This window comes from Sphaerodactylus townsendi, linkage group LG09 (genome assembly GCF_021028975.2).
Source record: "Sphaerodactylus townsendi isolate TG3544 linkage group LG09, MPM_Stown_v2.3, whole genome shotgun sequence".
Lineage (NCBI taxonomy): Eukaryota > Metazoa > Chordata > Lepidosauria > Squamata > Sphaerodactylidae > Sphaerodactylus > Sphaerodactylus townsendi.
This window is the reverse complement of record NC_059433.1, coordinates 85428308-85446342: the sequence shown is the minus strand read 5'-3', so window position 1 is coordinate 85446342 and position 18035 is coordinate 85428308. Positions and strand designations below refer to the sequence as shown.

Sequence of the window (18035 nt, the reverse complement as noted above, 5' to 3'; positions counted from 1 at the left end):
ATGAACAGCCCCAGGCTTAATATAAATGCGGGGGGGGGGGTTCCCACAGTTCTATTCATGCCACTATTCATTTTATTTAGGACCTTCATCATGTATCCTTTTAGTAATCTTGTCTCTAACCACAACCTCTACAGACTTTCCTCTATTATAGAAGAAGTTCTAACCCCCTGAACATTCACCAATCAAATTTTGTACCTTCTCTTCAGATAAAAGAATCGTACATGGTATTCCAAGCTACACCCTCAGCAAACATCTACTAACATTTTCAACTTGCCATGTCTTGAGATTGTCATATATACCTGGAGTTCATCTATTCTCAGCAAGCGGCAATCTTGAAGAAGGGAAGATGGATCAGGGTCTGAACCAGAGCTGTTGGTACAGTTTGCATTGGTGGATGTCCCTGGAAATTTTACAGCAACGTAGGCACCATCCACTTTCAGTACCTATAAAGGAAACATATTATACACATACAAATAAATTAAACCCTGAATGATAAAGCTGAATACACAGATGCTTGGTTGTAAGAGTACACTCAGAATTTTGAACACCCAGAAACATCAAGACAGTTTTACGGCAGTGGTCATATTCTTTTATTTTCTAAGTGAATAACGTGTCATTTCACGTTCTGTGAAATAATTAGGACCACCAACTCCCTTATGAACCTCTCTGACTGCTGCAGTGATCTCCTGAAGGCCTTGCTTCAGGTGCCTCCACCTTCTGAGATTAGGGAGGTGGCAACTCAGACAGCCTTCTCTGTCACGGCACCAAATTCGGAAACTCTCTCCACAAAGTCTTGCCGGTTCCCTTTGGTTACCATAGTCCACAAGTGAGTGAAGACTTTCTTGTTTATTCTGGCATTTCCCCTGAAATACTCCCTCCTGCCCTATGTTTTAAATGTTATTTTTAGATAGTGTATCCAGGCGAGCCTGATCTCATCAGATCTCAGGATCAGCCTTGGCAAGTATTTGGATGTAAGACCTCCAAGGATCATGATGTGGAGGCAGGCAATGGCAAACTACTGCCAAATGTCTCTTCCCCTCTAAACCCTATGAGGTCACCATGTGTCAGCTGTGAATTTGTATGTTTTAACTTGGTGTTAACTGGTTTAATAGTGGGGTTTTGCCAGGTTATAGTGGTTTTTAATAGGTTTTTTATTATTTATGCTTTTAATTTATTAGCCACCTAGATGACTTTGAGAGCACAAAGGCAATGTATAAACATTAATAAATATACAGTTTTACAACCTAAACAATCTCCGTTCTGGAGTTGTTCTCACAGCGTGACACTTCCTCACACAACTAAAGCAAGGCTATCAAAAAGTACTCAGAATCTGGATGTAAGTAAAAAGCCAAGGCATTTCTTCCAGTTAAGCCAACTGATAACAGACATACAGCTGCAGTGGTCTTGGAAAAATGGCACCTTAGAATTGCTAGACCCTAATCGCTATATTTTTAATAATAAGGAAAGAGTGTGCAAGCGAACTACACCTCATTCCTAATCCAGACACAAAACAATTCACTAAAATGGCTGGTCAAACAAAAACACTTGCTTAAATAACTTTGGCACTGTTAAGAACCAACTGCTCGTATGATAAATTTTATTTGCAGCTTCTTGTGCTATTGTTATACCCAACAGTATGCATGTGTTAATATCCATCTCAACCACAGCTGCTGATACAGGGAAATCTCCATTTGGCCGAGTAAAGATGCTGGAAAGGGAAGCAATTCCAGAGAAAACTCTCCTGAGACAGATCAGATCAGCCAGAGTCAGCATGTAGAACCGAAGTCGTCATTGCTCTATGAGCACGCATCGTGCTGTGGTAACACACAGGCAGCATATACGGAAGCATCAAGCCATATCTCAGATGTGTTTGTAAAGCAGTAGCACTCTCAAAGGAGCAGTGGAGGGGGGGAGGGGACTGATACCATAATAATGAAAAGAATACTGAAAGCAGTTCTGTTTTACACAAACCTTGCCAACAGGAACATTCTTAACATCTTCTACAAATACTACTTCCCTAAGAGACCACTGTTCTTCATTCACTTTCTCCTCCTCTTTTGGAGCAGGCGTAGACCGTCGTCGTTCTGGGAGAAGAATGAAGTACAAGGAGTTACCACTCTGCTTTGATTACTTCTCTGTCAAATGCATATTTATTTTTTTAAAAAACACTCTTAGGGCAATTTCTCAGTTAGTAAGAATAACTTCCAGCCTACTGGAAACACCATTGACTAGCACTATGTATGGTTAACATCAATATTTGTATGTTAATAGGTATGATAAGTAACATTTCTACAGAGAACACAAACATCAATATCAATTAATTGTGGAAATGAAACCTTTTTAAAGGATATATTTCTCTAAAGTTCTGTTTTCCAAATAACCAGCCATGTACTGGATGGAATACTAGTCCTTATATAGAACCTAAGAACAAGCCAGCTGGATCAGACCAGAGTCCATCTAGTCCAGCTCTCTGCTACTCGCAGTGGCCTGCAGTAGCTACAATAAGCATGGGCACTCACAGTTAAAGAGACTATAAATCCATCAGTATAACTGGCAAAAAATCACAATCTGCACTATTTTTCTCTGAACAACTTACTGTAAGGCATGGATGCACTGCTTGCAATTGAAGAGGCATCGCTACAGGTAGAAGCTGGAGAAGGTGGTGGGCCCATTTCAGTTTTCACTGGTTCCTGTTTGCTTTCAGGTCTAAGATTTTAAAAATAATATGACATGAATATAACATGAAGCCTAGCCAACACTTTGGACACAGCTGCTAACTTTCCAGAGCTTTTTTTGTTTTAAAGGGAATGCAAAGTTTTGCTAAGCAGATATGATACACAGAAGATTTAAAAGTTTTGCGGACTAAGAGCCCTATCTTTAATCTCAATCCACAAAGCAGAAATATGAGATCAGAGTGTACGCTTACACGATTTGAAGAAGGTGCATTTTTCAAACAAGACTGGGCCAAGTCAGATACATTCAAATTCTTTACTAGATAATTTTAGAGGCTTATTCTTGCAAACATACAAAGGTCCCTGGTGCACGTGAGAAGAATTAGGTTTCAGAACCAAAGTGCAATAATGACAATTTGGCAGAAAAGGAGCTGGAAATGGCACTAATCTATTATTTTTAAAAAATGTTTATTACACGCTTTAGCCCACTTACTTTGCCTCAGTGGTTTTACTAGCCTTCTCCATATTCTTTAAACTCTCTGGTGACCGGAGTTGAAACCTGCAGCTATCATTCATGTTCCATACAGATTCCATTAAGACTCCAACTTTAGGAATTCCAGCACTAATTGAAAAAGCAACTGCTCCAGCATGGTAGAGGGGGTTATTTCTCAAACACACCTGCAATCAAAAAGGCCAAAGTGAAACACCAAAAATGATAATGAAAAAGGAGGAAATTCTGAGTAATTCATTTTATGCCTGTTCCTCAGTATGACATACAGGTATCAGTATATACATGCAGTAGACCTAAAAGAACTCATAAAGAAAGGGAAATTTTATCCCCAACCCATCAATCCTTTCCCCTTGCAATGCCTGCTTCTCCCTCCCTTGGCCCAGTTTAACCCTTTAACCATTTGTTCTATTTTCTACTCTCCCTCTCTCCGCCCTTTCCTCACAAGGCCCTTTTAATTCCCTTTTTGCTTCCCTCTGATCTACACATTCCACCTATCCCCACTACTACCACCCTTGCTTTCCACTGTTCTGTCAGCCCCCTCCTGGCATTCATCAAATCTCACTGGACTACATCTTGTCCACAATTAATTCTACAGTGCACTGCATTCAAGGCACAGGATCTTGGCAAAGTTGTATGGAGTTGTTTAGCATCCACAGAACACCGGCAACCATCTCACAACATAGTCCCACGAGATCTTAATCAGCATTGGCTGGGGGAGAGTTTGCTGCAACAGTAAAGATATCCTTTAATATCCAAAGCAACCCAGTAATTATTTTTGGTTTTCAGATGTTTGGCACAGCCATCATGGGATTAGGTGTAAGGTATTTGTTACTTTAGTATACTACGAACAAAATATGGATACAAAAGTTAGGGCAGAGATGCCAAGAGAGTATAGCAAATAGCAGCTGAACAGATTTCCTGCCGCAGTACCAGCAAATATGGAATCCTGTATATACAACAGCAGGGAGAAGACAGATAAAGAGGCCCGCATGATTCTAGCTGAGACAAAGCACAGCACAGAATGTGGCAATTAAGTCATTTGTGCCAGTTCCCAGTTCCAACAGCAAAAGCTCCCACTTGAGACACTAGGCCTTCAGAAATGCTGACACCTCATTACATCATAAAGCACATATGACCATTACAGCATGCTTCTGCTTACCTGAGTACCAACAGTGATATTTGGCATTGAGGAAATGCCAGCACTAGACTTGGGCTTCTTGTTTTTTGCTCTGGCCTTTTCTAGCATCTTCTTCCTTTGGCTGAAAGGAACGACACCCCTAGAGGAGAAGGGGGGGTATTGTTTTAGTATGCTTAATATCCCTTTGTCATCTTGAACATCAAGTTACACACTGTAAGAGTATTAATGAATTAAACAAAGGCAATGAATTTTTCACAGGTTCCTAAGGAGAATTACCACCACTAATAAAAGCTTAAAATCTAAGATTTAACATCTTTAAAATAAGAATTTGCTCAACTGTAGCTACTATTTCATTAAAGGGAAAATATCAGTACGGGCCATAGGTAAACATGCTAGTATGTCTGGAAAATATGACGCATGGGGACCCCACCCCCCACCTCCCAGCTGCCCCTTACCCATCTGTAGTTACATAAAGAGAAAGCAAAATTCTGTATCTGTGTTCTACAATCAATGAGATCCACCAATCCAGAGTAATCGAATAGTGAAATAGAAATAGTGGCCAAATTGAGCGTACATTGAAATGTCAGTCAGTTCTAACACCTGAACAGGCCAAGATATCAAAGAAGGTGCTCAAATCTATGAATGGACATAACACCTAGAACTGAAATTTACAGTGACATATGACACACTTACCACCAATACAAGTTGTTCTCCAACTGAGCACAGGTATAAAGAGCACAACAGTGTAGTGACACTATCCGTTCTCCTTGCAGTTCTGAGTAAGTCTGTGCAGTATGTTCTAGTTTAGAAGCTACAGAACTCAAAGTTTCATCTACCCAGGTTGCTACCTAAGAGGACAAAAACATACACATCAGCACACTCTCACACACACCGGACTCTGTATTTATACAGGACGTTACATAGCAAGAGAGTAGTGTTGAGATCGTTCACATTCAATCACTTCTAGAGCAGAGTCTTGCTCCAATCCTTCCTGGTACTGCTTCCATGAACACACTGGCCTACAGTAAGTATTTTCTTTTGAAGCAAAAAGAAATTCAGTTACCGAGTTCTTCAATATCTGAGATTAAATTTCCACAAAGGAAAAATACCAATGTGGGTAGAGCTCTAATCCCTCCTTTGAAACAAACAGAAACCTTTCCATTTGGCGAGAATTACACACACCCAAAGGAGCATGTGTGGAGTGCTTTGGCCTAAAGTGTTAATCTTTGTTTAGCCATCCACTGCTGTATCTCAGGACTTTTTTAGTTTTCTGGTCTTTCTTAGGCCGTTTCTGCACGGCCAAAAAAAGGTGCCCTAGGAACGGAAAAAACACTGTCCCTGCAGCGCTGTGTGCAGGCCCCCAAAACGGTGGGAAGATAGCATTTTCAAAACTCGCTCAGGAAGGAAAGGAAAGGTAAGTGCCTCATAAACACCCTGGGCGGCTCCGTGCGGAGCCGCCCCGCAGGCAGCGGCGGCATTGGGACTGCCCGCATAGGACGGTGTGAGCGGTCCCGATACTCCACCGGCTTTATTTAAGCCGGTGGGAAGCCACTGCTCTGGCCGTGCAGAAATGGCCTTTGACTTCTCAGCCACAGTATCTCAAAAAATGTTGATCACTACATAATAAACCCTACGTAGGAGATGTAACAAGCAGAGCCAAAAGACAGCCAATGAGAGCTGCCTCAAGCATCCCCCTCTTGCTTTATACATTAATTTTAAACAGACCAAAGACACTAGGGATCGGTGTAAAGACAAAAGCAAATTCCACAGGGGTGGGGCTTAGTGGAAGAACCCTTATTCTACATGCAAAAGATCCCAGGTTCAACCCCTGGCATCTGCACCTCCAGTTTAAAAGGACTGGGCAAGAGGTGATGTGAAAGACCTCTACCTGAGATCCTGAAAAACTGAGGCCATTCTGAGTACACAATTTTGTCCCTGATGGACCAGTGGTCTGATTGAATATAAGAAAGGGTCACATGGGTTCAGTTCAGTCACCCATTAATAGGCATGCCTTTAATGCCAGAAGTATCTCCACCATCATCTTTATAATATTCTCACTGGCAGATCTCACTTCTGCTTCTGTATGCAAACAATATAGCTACAGAGAAACAAACCACCAAAAATAATTTCGTAAAACCTAGCAGTAGTCTTTTCCTAGACCAAGACAGTGGAACATGGAGAGAATCCCTTCATTTCAAGAGCATCATACCTTATTATTCTCTGTTGCAACAGTTGCTCTGATACTATTGGCAGAGAGGAGGACAATCTTCTCATTGGTTAATCCCAAAGATATTGCACGTGGATGATGTATTGAAGAATTCTTGAGAAACAGAAGCAGCAGGTAACATTTTGTACATTCACTACTGAAATACCATCACAATTAGCAGAGAGAGAGGCCAGTAGCCTTTCCAGAGTCCTAAGTGGGAGAAGCAATCTCAGCCCCCACCCAGGTGGTGTTCCTCAAAACAGTACCATACTTTCTGCCACAGAACCAAACATATGGCAGAAAGTTACATTCTGAGTCTGGAATACTAAGCTACACAGCTACATCCTTTTTCCAGAGACGTGAATGATGCCCCACTGCCCCCCTCCACGGGCTGTGGATTCATAAGGCATCCATTTCCAACATCCTTCTCTCAGCCCCTCCTACCAACTGCCAAGCTGCTGAAGAAGTGGTGAAATTGGAAGGAGCTTTCCAGAGCAAGCAGGTCTTTACAACTTGGTGCTCTTGCTGAATCATGGCAAAAACATGACCAAACTTATGCAAAGTAACAGGCTGGATGGCCAATTGTCAGGACTGCTTCGATTGTGTATTCCTGCACGGCAGGGGGTTAGACTTGATGGCCCTTGTGGTCTCTTCCCACTCTATGGTTCTATGAAATATTTCACTTTTATTGAACAAAATGATATATACCTGTGTGTTTCTGTAAGGCTCAGATTCATTCCACTTCCACTGATAAAGTTCCCCTTTATTGCTCACAGCCACAAGTTCAGAGTACAGAGCACCAATACTACTGAATTTCAGCCCATCCTAAAAGAAGTAATCAAGAAGTTTAAAACTGCAATATGCTATCAGTACCAAATACTCAGAAGCACCAGATTTCATTACATGGAGAAACAATTGCAGAGGATTTCTAAACAGGTCAACGGGTACATACACTGTATCGGAGTAAAGTTTGTTCTTTAACCAGATGACCTTGAAGTTTAACAATACTTGATTTAGTAAAACATATTTAATTTTTTATGAAGTAACTGGGCCAACCAACAGATCACAAAACAGGGAGGAAGTATACAATTATGTATATTTAACACATTTCTGTACCATGCTGTCCAACTAAAATTGACCAATACAGGTTCCAGAATAAAGCCACATAAAAGCAGTATAACGCAACACAAGTATCCTAGGACACAAAGCATCAAGACAGAACTGCCTACAAAGCCCACAGACAGCAAAATAGAGATGAAGAACTAGCAGCAGGCACAGAGAAAGCTTTCATCTATAGGAAAATTTTAAAGCCAGTCTAAATGACTGAAAGGGCAAGATTTTGTCTGGGCCCAAAACTCAGCAGTTTTGAAGCCAGGTAAATGGGATGGCAGGTGAGCATTCCAGAGGTCAGATGCCAAACAGGAAAAAAAAACACCCAGCCCTTTGTGGCCACCCTCCTCTCTTCAAAAAGTGCAGCCTAAGATGAAAACCTTAAAACAGGGGTGTCAAACATGGAGCCCAGGGGCCACATCTGGCCCCTTGAGAAGCATATCAGGCTCACTTTGGTATATCTTTCTTTAAATAAGATCGTCCTTTTGTCTTTTTCCATGTCATTGGTCTACATTTGTCAAGGCTTTCCCTGATGATAATAAACTGAGCTGCTGTTGTATGGAACACCTGAATGTTCTCCTGCTTGCAAGCCACCAGTGGTCAGCAATGCCACTTTGAGTTCAAAAACATACCATACAGTGAAGACAGCCCAGGATGAAAGGCAGATTAAAAAAATCAAATGCTTTCCATATTCATTTTTTTGTTTTTGCCTTGAAAAACATGGAAATTAGGGGGTCGTGAAAAACTCCTTTGAAATATTCTCTCTTTTTGAATCAGTGAAGTTCTTTTAACAAAGTTCTGCATAAAGTTTTAGTATGAAAATTGTTACATAACAACCCACAACATTAGAGAATCACGCGTCTGGTGTATAATACTGACACATCCAAGATTTTCCTATTTTTTGCTTAAAACTTTTTTTAAAATGCTCTCTCAGCTTTGATGTTTTGGATGAAATAATTCTGTTATCCCTTCTTGGAACGGGCGAGCCACAGAAGCCACTGTTAACTACCCTGAGCTGGCTTTACATCAAGACCTACATTTCAAGTGACTATGCTGAGATTACTCACAAGTCAAGACATTTGCAACTCAAAATGTGCCTGCAGTTTAAAGAATCCGAAGCTTTAAGTAAGCACTGAAAAAGAAGAGAATGCGATAAAAAGAACCCACAGCAAAGGCTAACAAGATTGCACTGGAGTTCTCTGCTAACTTGGAATTATTTTCACACAGCATTCTCCAAGAACCTCTAAAGTTTCTGGGATTAGATTCTATAAGCTTTCAACGGCGCAAAAGGCATTTTGACCGAAACATTCCGAAGTCATTCAGATTCAGCAGATCATTCTGTTAAGCCGCAACACCCAGTTCCATTTCAGCCACCCATTTTATTTAACTGTCCTTCCTGATAAGACTATTTAGCAGCAAATACTCCAAAACATCTAAAATATAAAAACGGAGCCAGTTCCCTCACCTCAAATATATATCTTGCCCTACCCTAGCCAAGATGATCATAAATTATGACACAAGAAGCCTCCAAGCCTTATATAACATTTTACTCTCTTGTTAGGGAAAAAAAACAAAAAAGCACGGCATGCGTCTTCACTGAACCCAGGAGAGATGCCAAATCAACAGGACAAGCTAGCCAAAGCTCATGATTCACATGTCATCTCATGAATAGAATAGGCAAGATCTGAAACTCCATGCAGACACGCTGGTTCTACACCAGTTACTAGTCAGTCTCCTAACAAATCAAGATACACGTAAAAGGAACTGAAGTGAAAAGCAGTGAGAGCAAACAGACTGACTGGCAGAGCGAACATCACAAAAGAAAGAATACACACACACACTGTCATCCAAGTTAATTTAAGAAATGAAAAATGGGAAAATACAAGCAAGCTCAGTTATTTTTCTCATTAAAACAAATAAATTATGATTTGAGATCACGTTTCTCAGTTTAGGTAGGGAAATAAATGTTAAGAGCTTTAGCCAGCAGGAATCTTAAACTAAAAGAAGAACTGCTGAAAGGGCAATTGGGTGCCCAGAAAAAGGCCAAAGAAACACACATTCAGTTGAAAGAGAAAAAGAAATGTAACATGGGGAAACAGTTTCCGGTGGGTGGTCATGTCTGTCTGCAATAAAAGAACAAGATTTGAGCCTAGTAGGTCCTGAAGGGCAACTTCAAGTTCAGTATCTTGCTGGTCTTCAAAGGTGCTACTAGACTTGAATGCTGCTCTCTTGCAAACAGAAAAGAGAATGAATACTTTGCTGAGTGTCCAAATCAGAGAGCTTCCTGATCAGCTGGAAGAATGCTAAGCTACAGTTCAAGGCAGGCGGCTACACATCCTTCAACAGATCACCTCCATTACAATCAGTACTACTTAACTCCAAGTAATCAGGTTTAGGAATGAAGTACAGCAAAAGATCAGATCAAGAAGCGGCCTGAACAGCATCTATCAGCTTCAAATGCCAACACGAGCACAGCCTAGTAATTACATGCAGTGTTTCCATTGGGCAAGGCGGGCACAGAGATGCACATAATTACTTTATATAGGAAAATTTAACAAACCAAATACCTTATCTGGCCACCACTGCAAGTCTTCTCCTAAGGAGACCGGGCTTTGGACAGGTGTGTTCTTCTTGTCTAGGTTGGGCTCCCCTTCTTTGCTTGTAGAGCCTCTTTCATTGTCAAATGAGGCTCCATCAAGCCACCTTCGTTCACGCAAACGTAAAACGGACTCACGTTCACGCAACAGCTCAGAGTCTCTCTCTAAGGGAAGAAGGAGAACTGGTATGCAATTGGGTCACACCAGTGGGATAAAAGTAAGCCACTCTCTAGTAAAGACCCTTCAGGATGCAACTAACAGCAGTTAAGTCTCATAAAAGGCTAAATATAAAAATGACATGCAAACATTCAAAGAATTGACCCTTTCCAGCATATGTACTCGTTATTAACCAAAATAATCTGAAAATGCAGGAATGGAACTAGAAATAAAAGTTCAAAATCTGGGAGATCCAAACTGCCCAAAAAATGAAATTTGGAAAATGCTTTTCTAAAGCATGAGCTATAAAAAGGCAATTTAAAAATTGTAAAGTACCATATGCAAAGAGTATATTGAGGAAGATTGATCAAAAAAGAGTAACAAAAAATAAATCTCCTAACAAGATCATATCTGTTAGAGACATTTAAGATAGCCCAAAAAGAGTGTTTATTAGAGAGTCTCAGAACTTCCCCAGTAACCGACACCAATTGCAAAATTTTAAACACATTTAAAAAAGAAAAAACTCTTGCAAATTTTTCTAATTTAACCCCTTAGTTTAAACACCACATGGCACTGGATTTGATTTTTCAATCTTACATTAAAGCTGGTTAACTAAAAAAAAAAGTGAAGTCAAACAAGTTCTAAGAAGATTTTTGAAGGAAGACGTTCCTTACCAAAATGCTTTCCCTCCAATTGGCCTACAAATTGTCTAAAGCCAGTGCTCTCCAGTTCTTTCATACAATTAAAATTCTAAGTCAGGTAATCAAGCTAAATATCCAAGAGACAAATGATACATGGAAAATAAGAATTTTTTTCATCTTAACACAGAAATAACCTTAGAAAGGAAAAAGGGAAGTGTTTAAGAAATGTCAGAGGTTGAATATTTGTACATGCACATAATGCAGATAAAACCTTTGAATCCTTGTTTATGTAAACACTACCTGTCTTTCTCCCCCATCAGCATTTCTTCACACTTTCTTCAAAAGCCACCTTAATCTCTGCCTTGTTTATCCCCTGGAACTCTGCTCATTCTATGAATTGCTGAAGGCTTCCACAGCTGGAATCAAACGGCAATTGTGGGTTTTCTCAGCTGTGTGGCTGTGGTTTGGTCATTTTAGCTTCTAACACTTCACTTGCATTTATGAAATTGGCATCTTCAGAGGAATGCCATGGTATGTTGTATTTCTCTCCATGGCACACTGACATGCCTCTGAGGATGCCAGTCATAGATGCAGGCTAAACATTAGGAGCTAAAATTACCAGACCACAGCCATATAGCCCAGAAAACCCACAAAAGACATTTGAATATTCTCCTTCCTCTCCTTAACGTTCAATCAGTCACCAATCTGTTGACAACTTTTCCTTTCCCCTTGTGTGCCAGGTCTGTTCAGATTCACCCAGACTTAGCACTGAAGCCAGAGTTCAGATACTAAGAGCAGTGAACAAAGTTATGGTGTCTATCTCCCTCATACAGAAATTGTCTTCCCCCAACAACCAATTATGGCAATGCATGTGGCCACATTAAAATGAAGCCTTAAAATGAAAACACTATTGAGCTGGTAATGGTAGCATATACCAAAGGAAGTTGGGAGTGGAGGAAGGGATGGAAGGAAAGTATGCCTGATCCCACGGTCTGCTTCCAAACTTTAATTTCAGTATTAAATCTGAACCATGCTTGCAAGGCCAATTGGCCATGCTGGCAGGGGCTGATGGGAATTGTAGTCCATGAATATCTGGAGAGCCACAGGTTGCAGACCCCTGGTCTATATCAGGGGTAGGGAACCTGCGGCTCTCCAGATGTTCAGGAACTACAATTCCCATCAGCCTCTGTCAGCATGGCCAATTGGCCATGCTGGTAGGGGCTGATGGGAATTGTAGTTCCTGAACACCTGGAGAGCCGCAGGTTCCCTACCCCTGGTCTATATAAACTAAATAATGTAATAAAGCTAGTTTTGATACACCTGACATTTGGGCGAAGTTGAAGTCTTCTTTTTATGTATCTAAACATTACCCTGACCCCTCAGCAACTTACATTATACACATCATCTGCAGTCAGACATAATGACAACCTGTGAATTAGCCAGTAATCAGGCACAGACATGCCTTATTGTCATGCTCACACACTCCCATAGTTCCTTCCACCTCCTCTCACATGCAGAACTTGATCAAACCAGGAAGTCTTCAGTCAAGCTCTGCACTTGAGAATAAGGGGGAAGACTGAGGTGAACTTGCAAACACACCAACAAGCTGAGTCTGTGCCCAACTGGCGTTTTAACTACAGTTTATCCTGGTGTCTGAACGCAGCTATAGACACTGAATTGTCCAAATATCTAACAAAGATTAACTGAGGTACAGTCACACGTCACGTCAGAGGGTTGGATTAAGAATTGGTTAAATGTTTTGAATACCTGCCGAGTATCATACTCCTCTTTAAGAAATTATGGAGGAAAAACTACACATACCATGTCCAATATAACATTTCATAATTTTTCAAATCATACTTAGAACTTGATGCTATGCAAAGTATTCTGCAGCTGCAATGAAATACTTCTAAACCTAAATGCAGATAAGAATGTCTGGCTTAAAAATGGAGCACTGCAAGGTTTTTCGGAATCCAGTTCAATTCCACCCTCTCTCATCTATATTTGAAAAAAAAATTCATTAGGTTTTCTATCTTGCAAATAAATTGTTTACTCTTAGAGCAGTGCATAATGAGCAGAGGAACAGAGTTCAATGCTACCTATCAAAACAGAAGAAGGACATTTAATTATACTACAAAAACATTCCTCCAGATCTAGGAAGGCAGAAAATGTCCTGTGCGCCGCTACTAGTAAATCAGCTCTGACATGGATTACAGAGCAATCTAAAGTAAATTATGTTCCAGATTCCAGAATGATTCATGTCAGGGCTTGTTTTTTTTAAGATCCATACTCTCAAAGTAAGTCTAGTTAAGGTGACTTTGGGCAATGAAATACGTACACAGGTAAAGCCCCATGTACATTTCACCTACCAGATCTTTCAAATATACAGCTCGTAATTATGTCAGATGACAGTTCAGAAATATACTTTAAGAGAAAATACTTAATACCTACATTTAAAATAGGGGGGAAATGTACACACAGATCGAAGACAAATTCACCAGCATGTGCTATAACTACAGTACTCCACAGCAATACTACTTTAGTTACAAAAGAAAAAAAAAGTGCAAAATTACCTCGGGACGAGCTTAGCCTGGAAAGTGATGAGCGCCGAAAGGATGGATAACCAAAGTAACTAATATCTTCTGAAAACATAGCATCAGCATCAATAATGACACTTGGGTGAGCAGAATGTATGTCAGCGTCCAGGAGAGACATAAGATCCTCTACAAGAGGAGACAAGGATCTCAGGTGAATAATCAGCTACTTGAAATATCAACTAGAAAAGACCATCACCAAACAAGACAAATCCACCAACAGAGACTGATGTTCTATTCTTCAGATGTCGTTGTGCATGCAAGCGTGCCTATTGCCCATGCTTGCAGTTAAGCACGAGGCCGCAACCTCAAAAATCAATATTATCTATGTCAACCGCTTGGCCAATTGCTTCTTCAAGTCACTGAGACTAATCTAATCCTAAAAACTCAAGATGTTAGACAAAGCTGTGAGCAGTTAAGAAACATTAAAAAAGAGCAAAACTCAAAAAATTTAAAATCCAGAACACAGCAGGTAATTAAAGGAAATTTTTCTTCCAGACAGCACGCGATCTCCATTTTGCCTTCTACAAATGTCCTAAGCTGAAAAGTGTCTTTGACAGAATTTTACCAATATATACAGCATTAATAATTATGCCCCCATAGAAATTGTTTTACAGTACTGTGTTTTTAATATTTGCCATACTAAGAGGCATTCTCTGGCACAGAAGTCCTCCATTTTGGAATGCTCCATTTGAGGATGAAATCTTAATTCTACTTTGACTCCTGGCATGAAAACACACAACTCTACTGTCAATGTTCAAGTTTCCTCTGCTATGCTTTAAAGAATTTATTTTCTAGTACAGAGTAAAAAATGTACAATGAGAGCAAATATATTTTAATTTATGGCAAGTGTTTTCTCAAAATGTATGAAGTCATACTCACTTCTAGATTTACTAGACGTTCCATGTCCAATCCCCCAAAAGCCTCATAGTAGATATCCTCCCAGCTCCAACAAACACAAGTGGGACTTCTTCAGTCACCTGGCTTCTAAACCCCAATTTCCTCACTGGCTCCTACACACTGCCCATTTCATTTCCTGTTTAAACGAACCCACCTCAATCAAACACTCTCAAACTTAACATCTCTCCCTTTCAAGCAAACCAAATGAAACCGTAGCTCCCACTCTGAGAAACCTTGACTTTTGCCTATTTTCAAGCGCATCTATTACCAATAAGGCATGATAAACTGCCTGAACATTTTCCTTCTCCCTTGGTTCCACAGGAAAAGGCAGATGTCCGTGCAGCCTCATGGGACTCACCTCTGGGTTTAAAATTGTGTGACCTATGCCATTCCTTCAGCACATATCTAAGTAAATACGTTGCAATGAGTCAGAAGTTCACCACTAAAGAGTCGCTAGCTCTTCTACTCTAGAACAAACGTGTGAATTACAACAATGCCATATTCTGAATAAGAGAACTATTTTTCCATGAATCGTTTTCCAAACCTTAGCAATAAGTTCACATCATATACTAATTTCTTAATGCTGAAACGAAAGCCTCACTCATTTGATAAAGTCAGGATGTAGAGATACATGAGATAAATGAAATGAGGGGTCCTCTTCCCAATGGATTGGTCCCAGCAGTAGATTTCTGCAAACAGAAGGGAGGGGCATCCAGTCCACCAATCTTTTCTTTCAACTGTAGACTCTCATTTCATCCTTCATGCTATTTCTCAGTAGCAGCATTTCAGCCCACAGTGAGAAACGAGAGCTGAGAAAGCCCGGTCATGCTGCATCCAAACCACTCTCCTTTCCTCAGCAGGAAGTGGAAAATTCTATTTCCTGCCTCCCTGAAGAAGGGATGGAAATCACCCATCCAAGATGCCCTAAGTCGCCTCCAGGAGAAAGCCCCGTCCTGCTGCATCCAAACCACTCTCCTTTCCTCACTAGCTTCACCCCTTCCCCACAAAGCACCCTTCCCTCCCTATTTCGCCTTCACACACCCATCCACACGCAAACTTCTGCTCAGTCTTCCTTACAGACTCCACAGTAATGCCTACTGGACTTGGGAAAAGAAAACATCAGAAAACACATGTCCATGATTCTACTTCCCTCTGCAAAAGGCAAGTCCTAAGCAGGGAGGGAACAGAAAGGGGATGCATCAAGATGTGCTGTTCTCAGCCCCTCCCCACAAAGGGGGAAAAAACTTGATACCAAATAGTCTAATCTCTTTAGCAAATATTAAACCAAAGGGGTCCAACAGTAGCGCTCGTGAGTAGAGCCAGGTGGGGCTTTTGCCCAGCAAGGCTTCTGATTAGCCGTGCAGATTTTTAAAAAATATTGCTTTAGCAGAAATTGTCACCATATCACAAAGTTCTTCTCCACTGTTACTGAAGTTAAGATATGGTAATCATTTTGGAGTTGGCTCCGCCTCTTGTGGCAGCCATTTCCTGACAGCCATTTTGTTGCTGGGCCAGCCATGCTGTGTCAGAATTCCAAATGTGCCCACAAGCTTAAAAAGCTTGTATTATACCCAGTGAGTCAGAAACACACAGTGGGGGGGTTTGCCCCAAACTTCTATAACTCATGGGATTACACTAAAGATATGTATTTCCAAGGACACTGTGTTCACCGAAATCCATTTTGAATTTCAAGATCAATAAGACAGTCAACTTAAACTGTCAGCCTCTCATCCTCAGATCATCCAAGTGGGACGATGCAGATGTAGAACATCACGACTCATTTTCCCAGCTCCTTTAGGCAGATACAAAGACAACCTAACCATCATGAATCTAAGAAATAGCTTGACAGCTGACAGCAATTAAAATCACAAAAATGTACCAAAGTGAGCCAATCATGTACCTGCACATGTTCTATAACCAGAAACATTTAAGTATTATGATTAGGTAAATTAGAGCGGCCTCTTCTAATCCTTTGAAGCTGTGTGATAACTGAGGAAAACACTTCATCCTTACATCGACAAATCACCCCTGAATATCCTATACGTAGCCAAATCCACATAAGTACTTAGAGTAGTTTAAATCCAGTTACATATGCCAAAATGAAATACTACCCTCATATATTCCAAGAGCAACTGCTTTTTGAATCTTAAGGCAGAAGGGCAATAAAAATCTCCAGATCACATTCTGGCAGCCTCTACGCTTGACATCTCCTACTGTGTTCTTCAAAGCCTCAAACAGTTCCTTCCATTTGAAATCAGTCTGAGTCCTATACAACGCTGTTGGATAAAGGTTTTGAAGGGCCCTTTGAAACAATTGGACTACACTATGTCCTGTAACATGCTGTAAAAGACAATGCTTCGTTGCCACTGGGAGAGCACAGTAATAGCAGTGCTACCAAATATGTACAACAGCTACTATTTAGTCACAAGCCATCCACATACAACACCACTGAGGCCAAGCCGGCACTCACCATGAGGTCAAACAATATGAACATTCAAAAGCCGGTACAGCTCATCCAAGGGAGTTATTCGGCTGATATATCATTTTTAAATGTAGGAACTCATGTCTTTGGCACACTAAATAAGACTAATGTACTCAATAAGCACAGTGTCTTAAACTCTACAAAAACAAAGCAGGATTCAATGTGCTGATCAACTAACCTGTCAAATATTGTGAGATGTTTTTCTGATGACAAGAATATAATTCTGCATATAGGTTATGTTTCTTCCTTTCATTATGGCTTTATTTGTTAGCAAAGGCAGGTGCCCTGAGACTTGCAGAAGTCAAGAGCAAAGACAAAAGCATATCAAAGGTTCTCTATTGGCCACCAAATATAACTGCCGGAACTTCCATGCAGGAAATCAGCATTAAAAAATACTGCTGAAGAGTGCCCATGGTAAGATAGAATTCACTGCCATTGCTTAAGTTAATTTCATTGTTTACACTAACAGCTGACTGCTTTGTTTGCAATTACCATAAATAACAGATCTGCTGATTAAGTATCTTTTCCAGTGTTCTAGTGAAGTTATTACTATAAATAAATCGGACCAGTCAACTAACCTAATGTTTTACTGACCAAATACCTGATACGTAAGTTTAACAAAACCAATCAGCGTGCTATTTGTTTACCAAATTATGCTCTTTGTCATGCCGCCTTGGGGCCAGTTTACAGAATTATCTTCTCGCTCCAAGGTAATTTATTTGTAACTGGCATGCAGCAGAGATTCACACTGTCCATAAGACACATCCAGTCTTCCCTTTGCCACAACTCTCTAAATAAGGCCTGCCAGTAACAGACTCAATCTATTCACAAGATTCTATATACCTCTCTAATTCAAGCTGAACAGGTCATGGTGACTCCAGCACCTCCAGTCCCACACGCACGCACAAACCCCCAAGCCTATTATCATGGTGGTTCCAGCTCCCCTTCCTCTCCCCCTGCCAGCATGCCCATTTGGCTCAGGCAGTAGCAACTCCTACTCCCACCACCTCCATCCACAAGGATAATCC

General features: G+C 40.7%; 1 protein-coding gene across 8 annotated transcripts in view; it reads right to left on the bottom strand.

Moving 5' to 3' along the window:
- The window catches only part of UBR5 (ubiquitin protein ligase E3 component n-recognin 5), an 85581-nt gene that overhangs the window by 47861 nt on the left and 19685 nt on the right, over positions 1–18035 (bottom strand). For 6 of the 8 annotated variants that reach the window (XM_048507414.1, XM_048507412.1, XM_048507411.1 and 3 more), the window contains 10 exons: positions 13605–13754; positions 10205–10416; positions 7236–7352; positions 6531–6641; positions 5015–5169; positions 4343–4460; positions 3166–3350; positions 2597–2706; positions 1972–2084; positions 300–443 (listed from right to left, as the gene is read on the bottom strand). In XM_048507414.1, coding sequence (XP_048363371.1) covers positions 300–443; positions 1972–2084; positions 2597–2706; positions 3166–3350; positions 4343–4460; positions 5015–5169; positions 6531–6641; positions 7236–7352; positions 10205–10416; positions 13605–13754 — 1415 coding nt within the window. The remainder of the gene's footprint in view (positions 1–299; positions 444–1971; positions 2085–2596; positions 2707–3165; positions 3351–4342; positions 4461–5014; positions 5170–6530; positions 6642–7235; positions 7353–10204; positions 10417–13604; positions 13755–18035) is intronic. The other 2 variants (XM_048507415.1, XM_048507417.1) reach the window with 1 other exon arrangement.